Here is a 21,057-nt window from a genome sequence, read left to right as displayed (position 1 = left end):
TGGGGCGGGGCCTCCACGTGAGGGTAAGGCGCACGCTGCCCCGTGGGGCGGGGTCTCCACGTGAGGGCGAGGCGCGCGCTGCTCAGTGAGGTGCGGTCTCCACGTGAGGACAGGCGAGCGCTGCCTTGTGGGGCGAGGCCTCCACGTCAGGGTAAGGCGCACGCTGCCCCGTGGGGCGGGGTCTCCCCGGGAGCGCTTGGCGCGCGCTGCTCAGTGAGGTGGGGGCTCCACGTGAGGGCGAGGCGCGCGCTGCTCAGTGAGGTGCGGTCTCCACGTGAGGGCGAGGCGAGCGCTGCTCAGTGAGGTTTGGTCTCCACGTGAGGGCGAGGCGCGCGCTGCCTTGTGGGGCGGGGTTTCCACGTGAGGGCGAGGCCCACGCTGCCTCGTGGGGCCGGGTCTCCACGTGCGGGCGAGATCTGTCTTGCCTCTCCTCTAAACCGCAGAGAACCGACGAGGTTCACCCTAGCCAGTCTTCACTCCGCTCTGACTGGCATTTGATAAAACTGAAGTCAGATTAAGGAAAGATGTTTTTAAAACTATAAAAGGTATTAAAGTTGAATTATTTTCAAGACCCTCCCCCTCCAATTAAATAAATGGTGAAATTTGAGAACTGTCAAAAAGAAGACCGAAGGGTACGATCTAAGTCATAATTACACTTGTACTAAGGGCGCAGACAAGGAGAGAAGGGAACGAGGAGAGGAGGGCGGGCGGGCGGAATTAGCAAGGTTTCTTCAGTTGGTCTGCACCAGAGTTGGGCGTGACCCGGGTTAAGCAGGAAAATCCCCCGCTCCATTTAGGACCTCTAAATGGAGGAGTATGTCAACCTTCAGTCTTCTCAGAAAAAGGACCTCTCAAAAGACTGGAGGTTTAACAACAAATGAGGATTTGCTTCAATTTGTGTATTTTTTGACACAAAGTTTTCTCAAAACAGCGGGCACCTGTGGGTCCGAATTGTTCAGTAATCCTCAAAGAACGAAAGCCACTAAGAAAAGCGTTTAAAGGGCAGTTGAGGTAACAGCCGGTGCCTGGACTTGGCCAAGCGGGTGAGTAATTTCTTAAGTACTTTGACACCTAACTAAACACTGGCTCCTTTTCCTCTTCGACTTGAGCATTTCACCCCCAGCCCTATCGCCCTCTGTCAAGGGTGGGCTGGAGCCCCAGGGCTGCTCCTGACACGCTTTCCCCAACTTGCTTCTCGCGCCGAGTTTGGGGGTCAAATCGCCTGGAATCGACCTTTTAAAAACGCCTTAAAGGAGGGCGCCCTCGCCCAGCTGCCCAGCCCCCCGTGTCCTTGGGTGTCATCTCGCGTTCTTCTCCTCCACTCCCTCCCCTTACACGATTCTACTCCTTTATATTTACTGAGGACCTATTATGTCCCAGTCACTGTGCTAAGTATTAGGGATACAGCCACCAATAACCACTTATTAAATGACCCCTTCTGCAAATAATGATAGCCTAGTGATTAGCATGAAGGAAACAAAATAAATTCTTGAATTGAAATAGTAGTTGTTGCAGGTTAGGTCTCAAGAATTCAAGCATACATCTTATGCATATCATTACTGTGTAGTTGTTACCACTAGAGCACTAAATCAAATCACCCATTTCAGAAAGCTCCAGTCCTAATAAGGCTCCTGTTCCTGTAATTTCATTCATCCATTCTCCTGTTATCATCAGCCTTCCTCTCTATATAATTAATTTTTTCACTAATTAATTAATTCCAAAATCCTATATTGAAAACTCCTAGCTTTTCACAACTGAGATAAGCCACTGGAGATACGAAAATGAGTATGTCAGTTAAATTAATAGGGAAATCAAATATATAACAATGCCAGTGGCCCAAGAAAAAAGATGAGAGGGCTGCAGAAGGAGTTTGGCAACGGGTGTCAGAGAAGTTGACTTTTGAGATGTGTCATAAAGAAAGAGAAGGATTTTGCCAGTTGGGAAAAGTCATGAGTAATATTTACATAACATTTTCTCATTCATAAAGTATGTATAAGAGCATATGGGTTTGGGAGGCAGTTGGTCCTCAGATACTTGGCAAGACAAGGGCATTGATGGCAGATGCTTTTTCACAATGATAAAACAAATTCGTTCAGTTTTTAAATATTTCACCACTCCCACTTAGTTCCAAAAATGTACTGATACTACAGTATCGGTGAAGCAGTTGGAGTGGAGTGGAAAAGAGAAAGGATGTGAAAATCCAGGGGTATCCCTAATAATTTGAGTATGTGCCATATACTCCTAATAGTATTAATACTTCACCTATCAGTCAAGGTTAAATGGAAAACAAAATAAACTACATGGTCCATAGGGTTCATACAATAAAAAAACCAGTTCTTTTGTTCATCATTCATTTCATTTATTCAGACATTCAGCAACATTAAGTGCCCACTATGTTGTAAGCCCTGCTTAAAGTCACTGCTCCTAGGGTGCTCCCAGGATGGTGTAAAACACAGAACAAAGCAAGTAACTCCAGTGTCGGTGGTGAGGCTATGGCAGGGGCAAGTGGGTGAGCACAGAGGGGCACAGCACAGAGGAGGGACCCCTAATGCAGCCTGGTGGCACCAGAGAAAACTTCCCAGAGCAGTTGATTCTGAGCTCCCTCTTGAAGAGCAAGGTCAAGGACAGACCAGCCCGTGAAACTGAGATGTTCAGCTGCTTGGAAGCAAAAGCTCTGTGCAGATGGTTAATCTGGCTGGAGTAGAGAGTTAAAGACACAGGACAGTGGGAGCTGAAAATGAACCTAAAAAAGTTCATTTTCAGAATGACGTAATTAATTTGAGAGGCAAAGAGACAAATGAGAAACCTGTTGTAATAATGTGAACTATATGATCATTTTGGCTAATCCACAAAGTCCGGGTCTGAGTTAGAGGACTAGAAGAGAATAAAGATTTGGACTTAGTTTTAAGTGGCCTTCGCTTGGGTGTGCTGAAGAATTTAGCAAAGAAACAGTGCAAAGGATACAAGTCAGTGGATGTAGCTCTGAGGTGGCCCTCTAGTTCCTCAGGAACGCTCCCACCACGTTCAGGGGATATGGAGGGAGAGAGCCTTCGGGAGAGAGGAGCCCAAAAGCGTGGCCCACATCAGTACCCAAGGAAGGGTCCATCTCCTCCAGGTGCGGGAATCATTCCTCTGCCCTGACTTTATAATCCCGAACTCTTTCTTACCATCACGTTAGGATTAGAGCAGGCCTGACGTGGTCAGTCTCACAGTGTTGGAAATCGGAACTGATGTCATAGCTAATCTACTGGTTGGAGAGAGGTAGAAATTTGAGTTGCTTAGGAGGAAAACATCAATAAGATTGGGTGATGGATTATCCTGAGGGGTGAGCAAGAAGATGGCGTCACTTACGGTGCCCTGAGTGGTTGAGTATTTTCTTATTTCTAATTCAGAAGAGATGGGGGAGAAAGAGCTCACATCAACTGAACACTGTCCAGATGTCACCTGTTTACATATTTTAACTTATTTAAATTTCACAACCCCTCTCTGAAGTGAATAGTATTATCCTCATAGTAGAGTCGAGGAGCAAGGCTTAGAGGGGCTGTGATCACAGTAAATAGCAGAGTCAGGACGGGAACCCGGGTCAGTCTCTCTGGAAAGCCACGTCTACATTTCTATTTCCTCTCACAAGAGGACCTTCCAGTATGTTTATACTCAACTTCCCTAAAAAAATATGGTCTCCTGCAGTGAGCAGAAAATAATATTCCTTTCACTGTACTATACTGGTGACTTTCTTCTTCATCATTTTTTTAAGTTCAAGAGATAGCTCTTGTTTATCAGCTATTCCAGTACAACAAGTTCATCCAACAGAACATGTCAGCTCTCTGTGCAACCTGAGCTCATGTGCAGCTTTCTGCCAAGGAGCTAATGTTGTGCCGTGGTTTTAGAAATAGAAGAGTATCTTTGATATTTTGGAATACTTAAGCCTGTTGGAGATAGGAGCATGACTTTTCCTTTATCTACATCCTGCTATTTGCAAGATAGTGATACCTTTTGGAAACTAACGATTTTTTTTCATAGATTTGTATCTTAGAGTGTACTTTTCTGGGATTAAGAGGAAAAAACCTCATATTCCATGTGATTTAGGAAGGGGAGAATTAAATGTAGAGCATTGCTTCTCTATTTTTGTTTCTTTAGCCGTGACACCTGAGAAAATTAATGGAAGTGATAAATCCAAAAGTGTCTCTTCTAAGGATCAGAAACAAATCCAATTGAGAAAGGAGAAAAAAAATGTAAAAAAGAAAATGAATATATCAAGTGTATAAAGTTTGAGATTATCAAATCATGCTCGAATTGCTAGAAATTTCAATACATAGGAATAAACATTTAATGAAGGATTATTAAAACTGACACAGCAAGAAATAGAAAACCTAAGTAAACAGTAACTGGAACGAAATCAGCATAATTTAAGTATTGCTTCTAAAGAAGGCTCTAGTCCCAATTGTGTTGGTAAATTATTTCAGTGTTCAATAGCTAATTGTCATGTTGGGTTCCAGACCCTGAAACTTATCTTTAACTCATGTTCTAAACAGCTCCTTTATCTTCCTCCCGCATGCACACCTTTCCCCGGACTTGCTCGGCTTCCTGTTTCAATTTCACCATCCACCTGTGGCCCAAGCCAGAAACCTCGATGTCATCCTCACCTCATCCCCTAGTCTCTCCTCCTAACCACACTACATTCTATTGCCTTTAAAAACTCTTTCCCAATGTGTTTTCTGAATCTAAACTCTTTCAATTCTTCCTGCTACTCACTTGGTTCAATACCCTCCACTCCCCTGACGTCTCTCTCTACAACTATTTTAATGACCTTCCATCTGATACCCATGCCACCAGTGCCCACTGGCTCCCTCTACTGTAGGCTGGCGGTAATGTATGTCTTCTCCAGAGAAGTTAATCCTGCACTACACTTTTAAAATCTTTTTGGGGCTTACCATTGCATGGGCATGGTTCAAGGGTAACAGGGTGAGCTGCTGAGAATTTAGTGCAACATAGTAGGAAAAATTAACCAAACTGCTTTCAATTTCTTTAGAAAAAGTACAGTACTGTGCCTATTTTGGTGAGGGAAGACTCTGCTATTACCATTCTAAATGCATTTCTAAATGGCTATTGCATTTCTAGATACTGTAGGAAAAGCAGAATCTTCTGTGATCTGGAGCCTACTAACTGAGCTTTTCTGAATTTTCCCATGAGGACCATTGTCAGGGAAAGGGGAAGGGAAAGGCTGGTTCTTGTTCTGGGGTTGGGGGAGGCTGACCCCCCAGTGTGGGCAGGGACTGGGGTGGGAGGGAGTTTTGGAGAGATGCTTCCCTAAGGAGAAAGGACAAGATGGGTGTGCAAATGGAGTTGCTGCAGACTAGGGAATCAGGAATCCACTGCCAAATAACCCTGTGAACAGAAACTTTGAGTCAGGGATGGCTGGGTTGGAAGACAGGGAAGGGAGTGGATTTGAAGCATTTGGCTGCAGAGCTTGGAAACCTAGTAAAGCTGTCAGTGGCTTGGGTTTGGCCTGCGAGCTGTTCACCTTTGAATCAACCTCTGGAACCTGGGCAAGCCAGCACTTGGAGAAGGAACCAGCCACTGGTGTAGACCAAAGAGCTGAGGCCCTTCCCTAATTTCCTGGGCTACATAAACCCCAGACTCCAGGGCAAACCCAAAGAAGAGGGCATGGCTTCTGAAAACTAATGAGGTTATTGTAGCCATCAACATACCACCTTTTTACTACAGTTGTTGTTGAACCACTGGGATTGAGTTGTTTTTTTCAGAAGCCATAGAGCACACTATGCAGTGACAGCCTTACCTGAAGAATCAAGTCAAGCCAAGAGAGGCAAAGGAGAGAGAAGGAAAGGTAGAGACAGAACCTTAGAGTCTCTGCTTTTACACAAACTTGAGTCCCTGAACTGAGCTGTCTTCCTGGACTTCTTTTTCTGTTAGTGTGCTTTAGGTTCTATTCCTACCACTGAAGAAGATCTAACATAAAAGGAAAACACTGAGGAATGTGGAAGGGAGGTCATTATCTGAATTCACAGCTGAGGACATGGAAATAAGTGTACCCTGTGGAAGAAACTCAATAGATAAGGCATGAGTAAAGGACAAAGGCCACCGTAAAGAGAGGGTTATACTGGGAAGCTGCATTTGTGAAGGGGAGGACTTTCACTCAAAACAGAGATTGTTTGGCAGGAGCAATTAGATTTTAACAAACTCTCCAGGTGATTCTGATGCACTAAAGTTTGAGAACCACTCTTCTAGTGAGTGTTTCAATACATAATACATCTGTGCTTCCCTATCTTCAATTTTCTGAAAAACACCAACTGTGAAATTTATGTCAAGAATGCTAAGCTCACAGGTGCATGGATAGTAAACAAAGGATTATCTTTACTGATGGAACAGCCATAGAGAAAAACTACCTGAAAGAGTTAGGTCATACCTCTGAGATTAGTACCACGTAGCTAAGAGGAGATGCTGATTAAAATCAACAGATTTTAAAATTCAGGAAAAAAAACAAAAAAAAAGAAACAACAAAAAAACTAACTTCCATTCTTCACAATTCACTGTTTCCCAGAAGGAAGAATGAATGCAAGACTTTTAGCCATAAAAGCAGTCTTTCACAATCCATGAACTTCTCTTGGAGTGTAACTTTCCATCCTACTACCCCCACCCCAATTCCCAAATAGTTCTTGTCATCTTTTAAATGTCTTGACTAGTTAACACTTCTAGGAACCTCAAAGGAGTTTTCATGGCTTAAGCAAAAATGTTGTGTGCTTGAAATAAAAATAACCTGTGTTATATTGTTCATACAGATAAACTCTTAAAGCTCACTCCTTTTCAAACTGTGATGACCTCCTTTTAAAAATGGGTTACTTGGGACTTAATTTTAAAAGAGCAAATGCAATCATATCTTACAGTAGTAGTTGTTATATGTCTTCTGTGTACTATATGTAAATCAAAAACACACTGCCTCCTTACTTTTAAAAGTTTTTGCTCTGTTATTAGAGATATGAGCTGGATATGAAATTATCCTGTAAACTACTTCCCTTTTTCAGACTAAGTTAACACTTCCAGAATAAAATCTCCACAATTCTCTACCCCCAAAGCTTAATTAGCAGTATTCTAATGAAATTTCGACAAGTACCGAGTCTGGGAGGTCTGTTTTTGCACTCAGTATCCATGGATCACTGATCCTATTCTGTGGATTAAACAAGTAAATTTCATTTGTAGCTGTGGGCAGAGTATCTTGCTAATTGGCATTCATATCCCAGAAAAGTGGAACAAAGGATATGTGTTAACAAGACACCATCATTTTTGGGAATGAGTTCCTGATCTGTGAGGACAGCAGCCACAAGTAAGGCTGCAGGAGGAGACATATTCAGAAGTCTTCACATTTTCCTCTAAAACAGTAGTTTCAAACTCTTAACCTTGTGTAACACAAAATTCAGTTGTAGCTTCAAGGGGAAAAAATGGGCTGAAGTTCTTAATGCTACCATTTAATAGCCTACCTGAAACTCCTGTGCCACACGTAAAACAGGTCTATAACCATTGCCTCCAGACTCTATAAGACGACTGAGTTCTTCAGGTATTTTAATAGTCTACAAAAAAATCTATTTCTAACTGAGTAACCCCCCAATACCTTTTATGTATCTACTGTCTGAACTAGCTAAAAAGTACTTTCTGATGAGTGCATCCTAGGACTTCTGCTGTCTTTACTCAGATAGTTAAACTACCATCTATTTCCTCTGATCCTACAGACATCCTGTTGATACATAAACAAAGACAGAAGTGTATCAAAGCATTTATCTTTTATTCCCAGTGAAAGAACAAAAAAACCCTGCTGGCTCAAATATGTAATTACATTCCTGTTTTGAAAAACCACTGGATGCTCTGATGGTAAATGCCACATTCATAGCTGCCTTTGAATTCTCATAAACACCCCATACACATAAAGAAGTGAGCAAACTGGCCCGAACAGCAGCTTATTGGAGAATAAGCAAAAAGCAAAGATCATACAATGGACACTTACATTTGTTTCAGATCTATTAGGTAGCCTGTGGCCAATCTATACTTGTAACTGTAACTTGCATTACCTGAGCACACACTTGCTGGGCAGATAAGTATGAGTAGTTTGGAGATGACCAATCTATTCCAGCCATTAAGTTATGGATCAGGCAGCAGTGAATGTATAATGGCGACATCCCTGAAGATGAAAGATCTGTGCTCTAGGCCAACATCCTTTGTTGACGTGACCTTGGGAATTTGCTACAATGCTCCAAGCTAAATAGTAGAAGAGAGAGAAATAGCTATCCTGAACATGTAACACACCTACTGTAATGTTCAAATGATAAAGTGAAAATGCTTTGTAAAACTGTAAATTAGCTTTGCCAAAAATCTTAGAAAGAAAAGAATCAGATTATACTCAGGGGCTATGAATCCATTTTAATCTTCTAGTTTCCTCATTCATAACCATGTGATTTAACCAAAAGACAAAGCAGAATTAGAAAAGTTAAATCATTTACAAAATATCAAAATGAGCTGCATCTGATATGGCTCAGTCTCACTGTCAATATAACTAGTGATTATTCCAAAGGCTTAAGGATAGTGAAAAATTTCAAACAACTTTTCCAAGGCGTGAATATTAAAGTAAAAGCCATTTAAAAAACTCTGACATCCATGAAGTAAATTGTATAAATGTGGTTAAATCACAAAGTTGACATAGATTTATAAAACATAAAATATAAGAGTAGACATTAAATTGTTTTAATGAATCCACTTCCTTTATTGCAGTAACCTCTGTACAAAGCAGCAACTGCAATACTCAACAGTAAAACATTAGAAAAGCATTTCTGTGACAGTTATAGTACAGTATTATCAAAATATTACATTTTCAAACTTAGTAGATAAACATCCACCAGAGCTCAAATCTTTAAATTATTTTTCCATAGTCTTTAAAAATATGTAATGTCAGAAAGCATAAAAAAAGAATGTAAAAGGAAACCTAAAATACAAATGAAATAATGTAACAAATAAATATTTGATTTAATTAACTGTTAATAATCACCTTAATACCACCATTCTCTAAATCCACTGAATCTTTACCTATAGAAATAATGACGTGTCATATGCCATTACATAATTATTTATTTCCAAGTTATCACCAATGATTAGAACTTAAAAAATTTTGGCATTAAAATAATGAAATTCAGCATAAATAAAATAGAGTAGAATAGCTTCAACACTAGCTAGCATCTCTAAGAATTAATTGCTGAAATTTATTAGAGCACTACAACAACCTTGAAAATTTTGACCTGGTATCTAGTGTTAAGTGAAAGTAATGCATTATTTTTTAAAGTGAAAAGCTTCTTAACATTATTTCACAGACAATATTACCCTCCCCCATTATGCATATTTAGATATCTTTTATGTACTTTATACACATATGTATGATGCACGACATTTGGTTCCTGCAGTATAGATCACAATGATGTTTTCCTGAATGGGAAAAACTTAAAAAAAAAAAAAGTATGTGTACCTGTGCACATTTCAAGATAGCAGCACTCAGTTATGCCCTATTAACCATTTTAAAAGCTCAAACATATTGTTTACTGAATAATATGACATTTCTACTGTCTTTCTCTCCAAACACTACAAAACCTCCAATAAATGGTACAATGCTATGAGTTATAACATTGGAGAAAACTGTTAGAAAAACAATTACCTCATTCTCTTAACATTCTGAATTTAAAATTATTATCAGATCTCCTTTATGGTGTTAACTTAGTTCATACTCATGCAGCAAAAATACTGCACTACTGAACAACAGTAGTAATTTTATAGATTTCTATCAAGATTCATGAAAACCCACATAAACTCTGCACCAGTGAAACTTATACCAATGAACACACTGAACAGTACTTTAGATGAAATGTTCTCCATTTTCTAACTGAATGATAACTGTGAAGTTATATGCCCTTCAAATGATCACCTTTCTTCTCCATGAAACCTATCTTTCAATCTGTGAACTCATGTTTACTGAAACAAAAAAATTTAATCTGATGAATCTTGATCACTTTAAAATGCAAAAAACCAGCAACATGTCATTATAAATACACATATGCATCTGTGTATGCATATACATATACACACACACATACAGATATGTAGACATATTATCCCTTGAAATGTTTCTAGGAAATCCTTCCTTGAATAAAAAATGAAAAACTTCACATTAATAATTGCATATAAAGCTTTTAGTAACAGTACATAATGCACTGTCAAAACGGTACTAGTAGACTATGACGTCAAAACAGACATTTCAAAAGCACAAACTGGCAGTTTTTCTTAACACAAAAGTTTTAAAGTATTAAGAATGGATTAAATTTAAATGTTCAGAATAATCTGTTCAAACCTGAGTATATTAATTAAGACTATGAGCTTGACAATTGAATGAATTGAGCCTAAAAACATTTCACTAAGAAACCAGTGGTCCATTTAACCATTCAATGAAACACTAAATATTTTAATTATTTATAAAAAGGATGATATAGTGATATTCCATGTGTTTATTGAAATATTCTATTAAACAACAATGCTTTGTCTAATTTTCCTCCAGAAAAGTCTTCTAGCATTTCGTAAAAGTTCCTCAGATTTGAGGAAAACCCTAAATTAGGACAGATCTTTCTTTTAATAAATACAAACGATCTTAAAGATTTTTGTCTAAAGAATGACAATATGTGATTTTTCAGCATGGTATATAGAAGTACTGGATAAATCTTCAACCTTCCCTAAGGTTTCAAGAAATAGTAATCAAATAAGATATAAATAACAGCCAATTACAGGTTTAAAAAAAAGAAGTGTATTTGGCCTTTTTTCCCCTAGATCTACATTGATACATATTCATGAAAACCTAAACTTGGGGTCACTTTTTGGTTCCCATTTTTTTTCTTGCATTTTCATTAACTCGCCCTAATTCTCACCTTTAATATCTGACAGACACCTTTACAAAAGTAATAGAAAACATACAGTACTCAACACTAATTGGTCAGTGGAAAAAGAAAAGCAGTGTCCATTTTATTTTAAGGTGAAAGAGACTAGAAATAAAAATAGCTGAAGGCAAAGTTTGACATTCTACAAATTTATAAAAGAGGATATAGTGATGAAATTTGGTTAATTTCAGAAGGCACCTCAAGGCTAAAGGCTTTTTGTACTCCTTTCATCAATCAAAAAACAACATACTTTTATTGCTATTCAAGTAGCAAAGGAAAAATTTACTCTCACAAGCTTCAGTCCAACAACAAGGAATCATCATTCACTAAGATAGAGATAAGGAATTGACTAAAACTGAAGTCTCCATACACATAGCAATGGAGCAACTTCTCTGTGTGCTTTCAAATTAATGAAATAGTGAAAATAAGTCAGTTTGCCATTGTGATGTTAATGTGTCATTGAAGATTTCAGTGATAGCAGTTACTTCACTAGGCACTGAAGTACCGTCTGGAGGGCTGTCCACTGTGCAGACAGAACATTTAAGAATAGAAGGTAAGGACACTCTGATGATTCCCACGGACTAGGAGAATTGGTGGTAGGTCCTTGGATAGAGCTTCTAACCATGCCATGTAGAGAGCACTAGATACAGCACCTTTTCGTGCAACTGGGAGACTCCTGGTATCAAAAAAAGAAAGGAAATTAGACAATGCATTTAAGTTGAGAAGAATAAAATGTAGTAAGAATTACAAACTAAGTCACAGTAATAGTAACTAAAAACTACTATAGTTACAGAATATTTTTGAGTGCAGGGAAATTCTGCATATTGTGTAGTAACTACTCACATATAATTATTCCCATTTTTTTCAAGTTTGAACAAAATATTTCTCAAAAATAAGAATAGCAAATAAATATTTCTATAAACCCTAACACATTCGGTATCTAATATTAAACCTCAAATTTCCCCTTAGAATTCTTTTAGATAGAAATTCTTCTATCTGAATTTTGATAGTGGTATCTATACATGGACAAATGAAATTCAAACATAATTCTACATATTAATGTTCAATTTCCTTTATCTCTCTCTGGACTCTCATTTCCGTTTGCAGATAGTGATAGTATGTCCAGTTGCTCCACAGAGTGTCTCTCTCCAGATTCCTATGTTTTAGTGACTTCCATTACAGATACTTAATTACCATCAGCAAAATCTGAAATTTTCTGGTGTATTAAATATTTGTTGTTAATCAAACTAACAATCCTTTGGTATTACTTTATTTCATCATTTGGCATGTTTCAGAGATCTGAGCCTTCTCTACCTATATAAGGGCCCAGGCTCCAGGACTGAGAAAATTTGGGTTCAAGAAAGATCTAGCTAACCTCGTTTTGTGGAGGAAAAGCCAGAGTAAGCATAAGCATCGATATTCAATGTGAAGACAATGCGTTTAGATGTAAATTTTGTGTGTGGGAACTTGGTGGGAATTGAGATAGGAACTACTTTTTAAATTTAATCCTCCACGTAACTTGATGGAGTTACTTCTATGAAGCAGCTGCCTGGGATCGACGTTTTAACTTGCAGCCCTCATACCCCACAAATGTTGATGGCTATGCAGTGGTGTTTCCAAAGCTAAGGGATTTTTTAAAAGTGGGAAAAGGATAAAGGAAAAATCGCAGAATAAACTATTATGATAAAGAAGTACTTAGATTCATGCAAGCTTAAGGTTAATATTTTTGTTTTTCTTTCCTCCTATCTTAAATGATTTCTTCATATGCTTAAAGCAAAGTGTATTTAATAAGTATTTTTCCTCATAACCACAAAGTCATTATGGATGTTATATAGATATATACTTGGTAATAGAAATGAATCCTAACTGAATTATCATAAAATGAATACCCAAGGAAATCTTTGTATAGGTATTACTTACATGACAATGATATTAGCTGTGTTTGAATGTTCCTTTAATAATTCATTTAACCTGAGCTGCCGGTATGTCTGAAATAAAACAGAACAAAGTCATTACTAGACCTTTTGAAAACTGGAATTTACCCTGGTTCATAAAGCTATTAAGTAGACAAAAAGAAACCAAAATCAATTTTGGTATAATAAAAATATCTTTTCTAGAATTTAAAAAAAAATTAATGCTTTGCACTATCCAAATATAATTACAACTTAAAGTAGATTTAGTTTACACCACTGGTTCCTCTCATAACCAACTGCAGTTCTTTTTTTTTTTTTTAACATCTTTATTGGAGTATAATTGCTTTAAAATGGTGTGTTTCTGCTTTATAACAAAGTGAATCAGTTATACATATTCATATGTTCCCATATGTCTTCCCTCTTGCATCTCCCTCCCTCCCACCCTCCCTATCCCACCCCTCTAGGTGGTCACAAAGCACCGAGCTGATCTCCCTGTGCTATGCGGCTGCTTCCCACTAGCCATCTATTTTACGTTTGGTAGTGTACATATGTCCATGCCACTCTCTCACTTTGTCACAGCTTACCCTTCCCCCTCCCCATATCCTCAAGTCCATTCTCTAGTAGGTCTGTGTCTTTATTCCCGTCTTGCCCCTAGGTTCTTCATGAACTTTTTTTTTTTTTTCTTAAATTCCATATATATGTGTTAGCATACGGTATTTGTTTTTCTCTTTCTGACTTACTTCACTCTGTATGACAGACTCTAGGTCCATCCACCTCACTACAACTAACTCAATTTTGTTTCTTTTTAGGGCTGAGTAATATTCCATCATATATATGTGCCACATCTTCTTTATCCATTCATCTGTTGATGGACACTTAGGTTGCTTCCATGTCCTGGCTATTGTAAATAGAGCTGCAATGAACATTTTGGTACATGACTTTGAATTACGGTTTTCTCAGGGTATATGCCCAGTAGTGGGATTGCTGGGTCATATGGTAGTTCTATGTTCAGTTTATTAAGGAACCTCCATACTGTTCTCCATAGTGGCTGTATCAATTTACATTCCCACTAACAGTGCAGGAGGGTTCCCTTTTCTCCACACCCTCTCCAGCATTTATTGTTTGTAGATTTTTTGATGATGGCCATTCTGACCGGTGTGAGATGATATCCCATTGTAGTTTTGATTTGCATTTCTCTAATGATTAATGATGTTGAGCATCCTTTCGTGTGTTTGTTGGCAATCTGTATATCTTCTTTGGAGAAATGTCTATTTAGGTCTTCTGCCCATTTTTGGATTGGGTTTGTTTTTTTGATATTGAGCTGCATGAGCTGCTTGTAAATTTTGGAGATTAATCCTTTGTCAGTTGCTTCATCTGCAAATATTTTCTCCCATTCTGAGGGTGGTCTTTTCATCTTGTTTATGGTTTCCTTTGCTGTGCAAAAGCTTTTAAGTTTCATTAGGTCCCATTTGTTTTTTTATTTTTATTTTTATTTCCATTTCTCTAGGAGGTGGGTTCAAAAGGATCTTGCTGTGATTTATGTCATAGAGTGTTCTGCCTATGTTTTCCTCTAAGAGTTTGATAGCGTCTGGCCTTACAGTTAGGTCTTTAATCCATGTTGAGTTTATTTTTGTGTATGGTGTTAGGGAGTGTTCGCATTTCATACTTTTACATGTACCTGTCCAGTTTTCCCAGCACCACTTATTGAAGAGGCTGTCTTTTCTCCACTATATATTCTTGCCTCCTTTGTCATAGATTAGTTCACCATAGTTGTGTGGGTTTATCTCTGGGCTTTCTGTCCTGTACCATTGATCTATATTTCTGTTTTTTTGCCAGTACCATACTGCCTTGATTACTGTAGCTTTGTAGTATAGTCTGAAGTCAGGGAGCCTGATTCCTCCAGCTCCGTTTTTCTTTCTCAAGATTGCTTTGGCTATTCGGGGTCTTTTGTTTTTCCATACAAATTGTGAAATTTTTTGTTCTAGTTCTGTGAAAAAGGCCAGTGGTAGTTTGATAGGGATTGCATTGAATCTGTAGATTGCTTTGGGTAGTAGAGTCATTTTCACAATGTTGATTCTTCCAATCCAAGAACATGGTATATCTCTCCATCTATTTGTATCCTCTTTAATTTCTTTCATCAGTGTCATAATTTTCTGCATACAGGTCTTTCGTCTCCTTAGGTAGGTTTATTCCTAGATATTTTATTCTTTTTGTTGCAGTGGTAAATGGGAGTGTTTCCTTAATTTCACTTTCAGATTTTTCATCATTAGTGTATAGGAATGCTAGAGATTTCTGTGAATTTTGTATCCTGTTACTTTACCAAATTCATTGATTAGCTCTAGTAGTTTTCTGGTAGCATCTGTAGGATTCTCTATGTATAGTATCATGTCATCTGCAGTGACAGCTTTACTTCTTCTTTTCCAATTTGGATTCCTTTTATTTCTTTTTCTTCTCTGATTGCTGTGGCTAAAACTTGGAAAACTATGTTGAATAATAGTGGTGAGAGTGGGCAACCTTGTCTTGTTCCTGATCTTAGAGGAAATGGTTTCAGTTTTTCACTATTAAGGACGATGTTGGCTGTGGGTTTGTCATATATGGCCTTTATTATGTTGAGGAAAGTTCCTTCTATGCCTACTTTCTGGAGGGTTTTTATCATAAATGGGTGTTGAATTTTGTCGAAAACTTTTTCTGCATCTATTGAGATGATCATATGGTTTTTCTCCTTCAATTTGTTAATATGGTGTATCACACTGATTGATTTGCAAACACTGAAGAATCCTTGCATTCCTGGGAGAAATCCCACTTGATTATGGTGTATGATCCTTTTAATGTCCCACTGTAGTTCTTGATACATATGTCTTAAGTTATTTTTTTTTTAAAATCACATGGAAGATTAATGAAAAGGAAGCAGGAGAGAAAGAATACCTTGGTCTTATAAAGTTCAAGCTCGTTATCTGTTATTCGCCATGGTTCATCTTCTTTCATTTTGTCTGCAATATCTTGTTCTTTATCATCTTCATGAAGTCTGTATGGCTCAATCATTTCATCAAAAGCTACAATACTTAGAAAAACAGAATACAGATAATTAACCTTATGCTGAATTACTTAACAGTAAGATCTTAAACACTAAATTATAACTTGAAAAATTAGTGTAATTATAACTATAGAAGTTAGTGTTTTCCAACCATCGTGCTCCCTTCCATACTCTGACTATAACAATCACTCTGGCAATTTATTTTGAAAATAGCAATCACTAGTTTCTCTAACTGATTAGAAATTTAGAATCATATTCATAATAAAAGAACTGCAATTTTAACTGCTAGTGCAGGTTTCCTTGTATCTGCCCCTGCTCCTATACCCCAGCCTGCCAACCTAAATAAATTTCATCACATAAGCCAAAATGATCCTGTTAAACAATAAGTCTAATTGTGTTACTCCTTTACTCAAAACACTCAATTGCTTTCCCAGTTCAAGTACCACTGAAGAAAAGTAGTGTAAGAAAAGGTACTAGAACATTTTGAAGGGAGGAAAGGGCAGATATTAAACATTTAAGATCCAGAATTAAGCTGTAGGTCCAAAGATACTAAAAAGGACAAAAGATAGTGGAAGAACATGAACAGCATTCTAAACCTCTATGAATGTGAAAAACATATTTTTCAGAACCAGTCTCATACAAATCTCCTAGTATATATTCTTCTATAAGAGAAAAAAATGTCTCCCTGACTACAACCTTACAAGGTATACCTTACTGTTCTCTACTTAAAATGAATTCTTTATACCAGCTTCATCATATATTCAACATATATCTGAAAGTAATTAAAATTATGTACAGTAATATAAATATATGTAATTATAACAACTTCCATATACCATTTCCAGGTAGAATAGTCCACAAGTCTACTTTTCTTTGACTCTTGAGAATTCTGAATGCAATTACTATAGGCAAATTCTTAGATTTATTTTTTTCCCTATTTCAGTAAAAAAACAAAATAGTGGAAAGTATTACACATGTGGAGTAAGGACTGAGTGGTCATAATGAACAATGGAAATTTAAAGAACCATGTGGAATTTCTGTGGCACTAATGATTTTCAAAAACTACTTGTAAATCAGTAATTGAATTCTTCTCTAAATATTAAAAACCCTTTAGACTTACTTCAGTATCTGCAATAGGCATGCCAACTATCTGCTAGATTAAAAATAAGTTGACTTCACATGTAACTAACAGCAGGCAAAGTCCCCAGGTAATTAGTTTAAGTTAAATGATCTGTTAGCATGTCTGAGTAGGTCATCCATAAAAGAATCAGAAATTTATACAAAGTAATTAATCCAATAACTTACTTTTCTTTCTTTGGTTTAGTATTAATATCTCCTAAGACCATGATATCAGAGAAGTCTATCCGGAACTTGCTAAGCAAAGTAGCCATCCTAGAACAAAGCATTGAGACACATGAAGGACGTATATAGAAGTATTCTTATTCTATTTAGGGCTGAATCGATAGGTACTAAACAGAGTCCATCTGAATTAACTTACAAAGTAGACATCTAAATGAGTTACTGTTCATTCACAAAGTAGACATCTAAATTCTGAGTAGAAACTTGTGTTGTATTCTTTTACTTTCTCTGAATCTCTCCTTAGTATCCAATAATGAATGGACAGAGCAAGACATTAATAATGAAATCTGAATGGCAACTAGTTTTTTTAAAGTTAATTTTAGTCAAATTATATTGGTAAGTATATGTATTTCAGTAAAAACTAGTAAACAGTTATTTTAAAATTATTTTTGGATTATTCTTCTATCCACAAATAATGCATATTTCAAGGTCCAACTCTGACTTTTCGGGCAAAACTGAAGCTATAACTGATGGCAGATTAAGTTCACAGCTTTTTTTTTTTTTTTTTAAACTGGGACAAACATGAAAAGGAGCTCCAATAAACCTCTAATTTTTCAGTAAATAAATACCTTTTTGGAGGCAGAGTTGGCAATTAAACTTTGGTGGTAACAACAAAAAAGTTGAAACACATACAGGAAAAGCAATTAAAACAGGATTTTATTTTTAATAAAATGAGTTTTCTAAATTAAGATAACAGAAAACAAACAAGCTATAGGTTTAACTTTTAAATTACTAGTATTTCTTGCATAATTCATGATTTGAAATGTATAAACACTTAGCTCAACTCCAGTGTAAATCTACTAAGTGCCTAATATGTGTTAAACTCTAAGATAAGAAAATAATTCAAGCCTCAGAATGTAATGATTGGTATCAAGTATATCATGTTTCAGGAAGGGAATGTAACAACTAGAAAGAAACAGGGAAGGCGTTATGAGGAAGGTGACAATAAGTACTGGGGTTTTAAAGAATGGAGTTATTTTAAGAGAAGGGAGGAGGCAAGTGAAGAACTATTTGTAGTAGACAGATGAGAGCAGGCAAAGAAGTGAAAGTCTGAAATCATATGTTTGTTTAGAGCAGATGCAGAAATGTAAACTGAAGTACAAGGTGTATTTGGGGGAATAGGAGATATAGACAGAAAGGAAACAGGAGGACAGATTGTAAAGGGCCCTGTCGCCTAGACTCTCTGTGGTGTGTAACAGGGAAGAAGTTAAAAATATTTGGGGCAGAGGCATTACATGATCAAAGCTTCGCTTTCTAAACGTGAAATTGGGAGCAATATGCATGATATATTATGAAATGATCAGAGATGAGACACAGTGTACTTAGAGAAGCAATGAAACCAGAACTAGAATTGTGACAGGACAGACAGAAATAAGAAAATGGACAATGCCATCCTGTATTTCTGTTGTCTAGAAGTCTACAAAATATAACGCATATACAAATATCACTTTTGTGTATTTTTTACCCTGATTTTTCTTTTTAAAAAAGGCTGCTTAACACTTTGATGCTGCAAGTATTTAATAAAGATTTTCTAAAATGTCAATATGTTAAAAAATATTACATATAAGTAAAACCAAGAATCTAAACTTAAACGTTAAGACTAAAAGAGAATGAGGTTTTACTTGTTTAACTAGACTTTTCAGCTTCACTACAGAACAGAGCAACATGACTGACATTTTCTGTGTTGTCTAATTGTTATCCCTATCAAATCTATATTGAAATAATGAAGTACTACTAGATAAATGCCCATCAATTTAAAACAGACTTACGCTCTCCGGTCATGGTCTATTCTGTTTATTTTTCCACCAATGAATACTCTGATCTTACAATCTTTCCACTTTTTCTTGGTAGTCAGAAGATAAGGTATCAATAAGGTCAAACCTGAATCATAAAAATATAACAAATCACTTATTAAAACACTAATTTCTCAATTAAGAACTTTTAATTCAAGTTAGTTGCTAAAAACACCTTTATTATAACTCAGTATGAAACAAAAATTGTTCTTTCAGTCCTTCCTTAATAATTCAGTCAAAAAGCCACTTGGCAGGCCTGAATAAGGAGAGAGGCCCAGTGGAGTCAGGGCCCATGCGAGGAAGTCAAAGAAATGAGATAGTGGCCTGGCAGGGTAGGGAGACTGGTTATATCAGGACTGAGGAAAAGAGAGTATTCACTGACGCTAACGGGAGCCATGTTTCTCAATGGAATGAGAAACATAAAAAGGGAGAAGCTGGAGCAAACCCTGCAGTGTTGCAATGGAAGTGGTTTCAATCTATACCTGTATATACAAATAAGTGTGTGTGTGTGGGGGTGGGTGGGTGTGTTTCCTACATCTGTCCACTAAGAGGGCCTGGGAGCAGTCACACCCTAGTAGAAACGGGCATTTCTAATGCCCTGACCTTTGTTTCTAAATACCATTCTCCACTAAAAGGAATCAAGCCTCTTTGGATAAAGGGTGATTCAAGTGTTGGTGTAGGTAAAGTACAAAACTGAGCCTGGAATGTCTTATTTTATCAGAAAATAAAGAATGATTTGGACATGACAAATGGACACAGAAGTTATCCTAAAGAGAATACTGCTGGCCAAATCTGGGACAACATCAAAACAAACTATGAGAATGAAAAAATCATAATCCACTGAATAAAACAGGAATCCATAAGTCCACATAGAAGTAAAGAGAAAGCTCCTCTTTATAGTTAAACACCAACTAATAAATGAAGAAATGACAGGATTGGAAAAATCACCATTTGGACACCACAAACACACCACAACAATAGTAACAGCAAGAATAAATTCAGGCAGAAATATCAATGGATGCTAAAGATGGTGCCAAAAATAGCAGTAACGATGGTATATGTGCATAGTCTCAAAGTAACTCCCCATGCCCCAAATATCATAAAAGGGGTAACGATAAGTTTTCGGTATATAAACCTTGGGAAAACCACCTTACTCAATGGTCAAAGCTACCTTCACCAGTGATGAGACAGATCAACACTATGCCACCTGATAAGACGCAGACAGAAGGGCACAGCATCACTTCTGTGATACTTCTACCCACAGAAACTAATTATGATGAATCATTAAACAGCACTCCAAATCAAGTGACATTCTACAAAATGGTCTGTAATATCTAAAAATAATGTTAAAGTCATGAAGCTCAAGGAAGGACTGAGCAACTTTCAATTTGAAGGATACTGAAGGGACAGGACAACAAAGTGTGATGCCTGATTCTGGAACTAATCCTGTTGCTTTGGGGGACCTGGCTTAACGGGAATGGGGTCAATGAAGAGTATATACCATTTCCTAGTACTACCCCCAAAACTTCAGAAAATTTAAACTTCTTAAAAACATATGTTAGCAGCCTTACCTCCATCATCAAAAAGCCACCAGACATCAATAGTGTTCTTTCCCTGTTTTTTCTGAAACTGTGTACTGGCTTCAAGAAGCTTTTGGTCAGCTACATTTAAAGGCACAGCAGGGCCTTTGGGTTCTGAAGGATCAAGCAGAAAAATAAGGTATTAGGGAGGAGGTAAATATTAAAGTATATTTTGCTAAATTCCCATAGTTCCCTAACTTTTGTATATTCAAATGTTTATAATGTAGTTGTATATATGACATCAATCATAAGGTTATAGTTGTTTACAATTTAAATATACTTTTAAAATGGTTACAGATAAATAATATCTCTATAATACCTAAACTCATCCAAATTATCTTGCCTAATTTCTAATATTTTGAAGCATTCTGAAAGAGAATCATAAAAACTACTAAAGAAAATTAT

At 37.1% G+C, this 21,057-nt stretch overlaps 1 protein-coding gene across 1 annotated transcript in view; it reads right to left on the bottom strand.

The window, feature by feature from the left end:
* Window positions 1–8,643: 8,643 nt before the first annotated feature.
* The window catches only part of SLC12A2 (solute carrier family 12 member 2), a 108,790-nt gene continuing 96,376 nt past the window's right edge, over window positions 8,644–21,057 (bottom strand). The window contains exons 22-27 of the mRNA XM_029217643.1: window positions 20,644–20,766; window positions 19,049–19,160; window positions 17,226–17,312; window positions 15,812–15,947; window positions 12,894–12,961; window positions 8,644–11,649 (exon numbers count right to left, since the gene is read on the bottom strand). Of these exons, the coding sequence (XP_029073476.1) occupies window positions 11,514–11,649; window positions 12,894–12,961; window positions 15,812–15,947; window positions 17,226–17,312; window positions 19,049–19,160; window positions 20,644–20,766 (662 nt within the window). The 3' untranslated portion in view covers window positions 8,644–11,513. The remainder of the gene's footprint in view (window positions 11,650–12,893; window positions 12,962–15,811; window positions 15,948–17,225; window positions 17,313–19,048; window positions 19,161–20,643; window positions 20,767–21,057) is intronic.

Source organism: Monodon monoceros, unplaced genomic scaffold, assembly GCF_005190385.1.
Source record: "Monodon monoceros isolate NGI ecotype Baffin Bay Population unplaced genomic scaffold, NGI_Narwhal_1 Super_Scaffold_12, whole genome shotgun sequence".
NCBI classification, from domain to species: Eukaryota; Metazoa; Chordata; class Mammalia; order Artiodactyla; family Monodontidae; genus Monodon; species Monodon monoceros.
Note: the sequence above shows the minus strand (reverse complement) of the source record. Positions and strands in the feature narration are given on the sequence as shown.